The sequence below is a fragment of the Populus trichocarpa genome, chromosome 1, assembly GCF_000002775.5.
Source record: "Populus trichocarpa isolate Nisqually-1 chromosome 1, P.trichocarpa_v4.1, whole genome shotgun sequence".
NCBI classification, from domain to species: domain Eukaryota; kingdom Viridiplantae; phylum Streptophyta; class Magnoliopsida; order Malpighiales; family Salicaceae; genus Populus; species Populus trichocarpa.
Window position 1 is genome coordinate 3,999,942 of NC_037285.2, and position 1,135 is coordinate 4,001,076.

Below are 1,135 nucleotides of genomic sequence, written 5' to 3' on the forward strand. Positions count from 1 at the left end.
ACAGATGCAACAATAAAAAATTTATTACAATTACTCGCTTCCAATATTGCATGTATATGGCACAGCTCGATTTATCGTGACCTTCACGCCTCCCCCTCGAGTGAGTATATATATAGAACTACTGCCTTTTCCATAACCATGCACTAGTACAAGGAAAATTAAACCGTTCCCTACAGTAGTGACTGGAAATCACGGGTCCTTCACTTTTGGTTTGCTCAGCAATTATGCTTATTATAAGCTTTGCCCTCTGTGTCCAATCAGCAGGGCCTCCTCCAACTTCTGTACCACATTCTCCCTTACCGTCACCTTCCGTCAGTGGTCTTGTTGGTGGTGGGGGTGGGGGTGGAGGTGGAGGAGGAGGGGGTGGAGATGGTAGTGGTGCAGGTGGTTCCGGCTCTGGATTTGGCTCCGGTAGTGGCTCCGGTAGCGATGCTAGTGGTGGAAGCTATGGAGGAGGAGGCGGAGGAGGAGGTGGTGGCGGCGGTGCAGGTGGCGGCAGTGGCTCTGGTTTTGGAGAAGGCTATGGCGAAGGTTACAATGGTGGCGGCGCTGGCACTGGTGGTTCTCCAGGTGGAGGTGGTCCATGAGTTCACCTTGACCTAGCTCTCATTAGGAAGAAATCACCATCATACGTGACTGTTTTTATTGGCTACTGCCTACTAGCCATGTCTCGTGTTTGTGCTTCTTCCCTTTAGAAATGAACGTTGTAGCACTGGATAATTAAAAAAAACCATGCAGATATGTATGCATATAAGGCTTGCATGCTAGCTGCATGTCTATATATATAGTAGCAATAAATGACTGTAATAGCGTGTGTGTAACATTATAATGCAATGGAAGCGCTTGCCATGGATACAGTAAACCCTAATTTGTTAAAATCAGTAGCTATAATCCATGAAGTTGCAGTGGCCTATATATTCCTCTCTTGTGTTGTCCCCCCTCCCCCTTCTGGATCATGGCCGGCCCCGATCTCGTGTTGTAACTTGTTAGCAGAATATATGATCACGAGTTCAGTTTTGGAGAGTTAGACAAGTTTGTTTCAACACAAACTTGTTGTAACCCATTTTTGGGTCCCCAAATAAATGAAATAAAATAAATAGCCAAAGGAGGTTAGAAAAATAACAGGAGGCAGAAG

At 45.9% G+C, this 1,135-nt stretch overlaps 1 protein-coding gene across 1 annotated transcript; it reads left to right on the forward strand.

The window, feature by feature from the left end:
* Window positions 1-224: 224 nt before the first annotated feature.
* On the forward strand, window positions 225-587 carry LOC127904265 (glycine-rich cell wall structural protein 2-like). Its single transcript, XM_052446958.1, has one exon. It carries the CDS (start codon window positions 225-227, stop codon window positions 585-587), a length of 363 nt encoding a protein of 120 aa, XP_052302918.1.
* The last annotated feature ends 548 nt before the right edge of the window (window positions 588-1,135 follow it).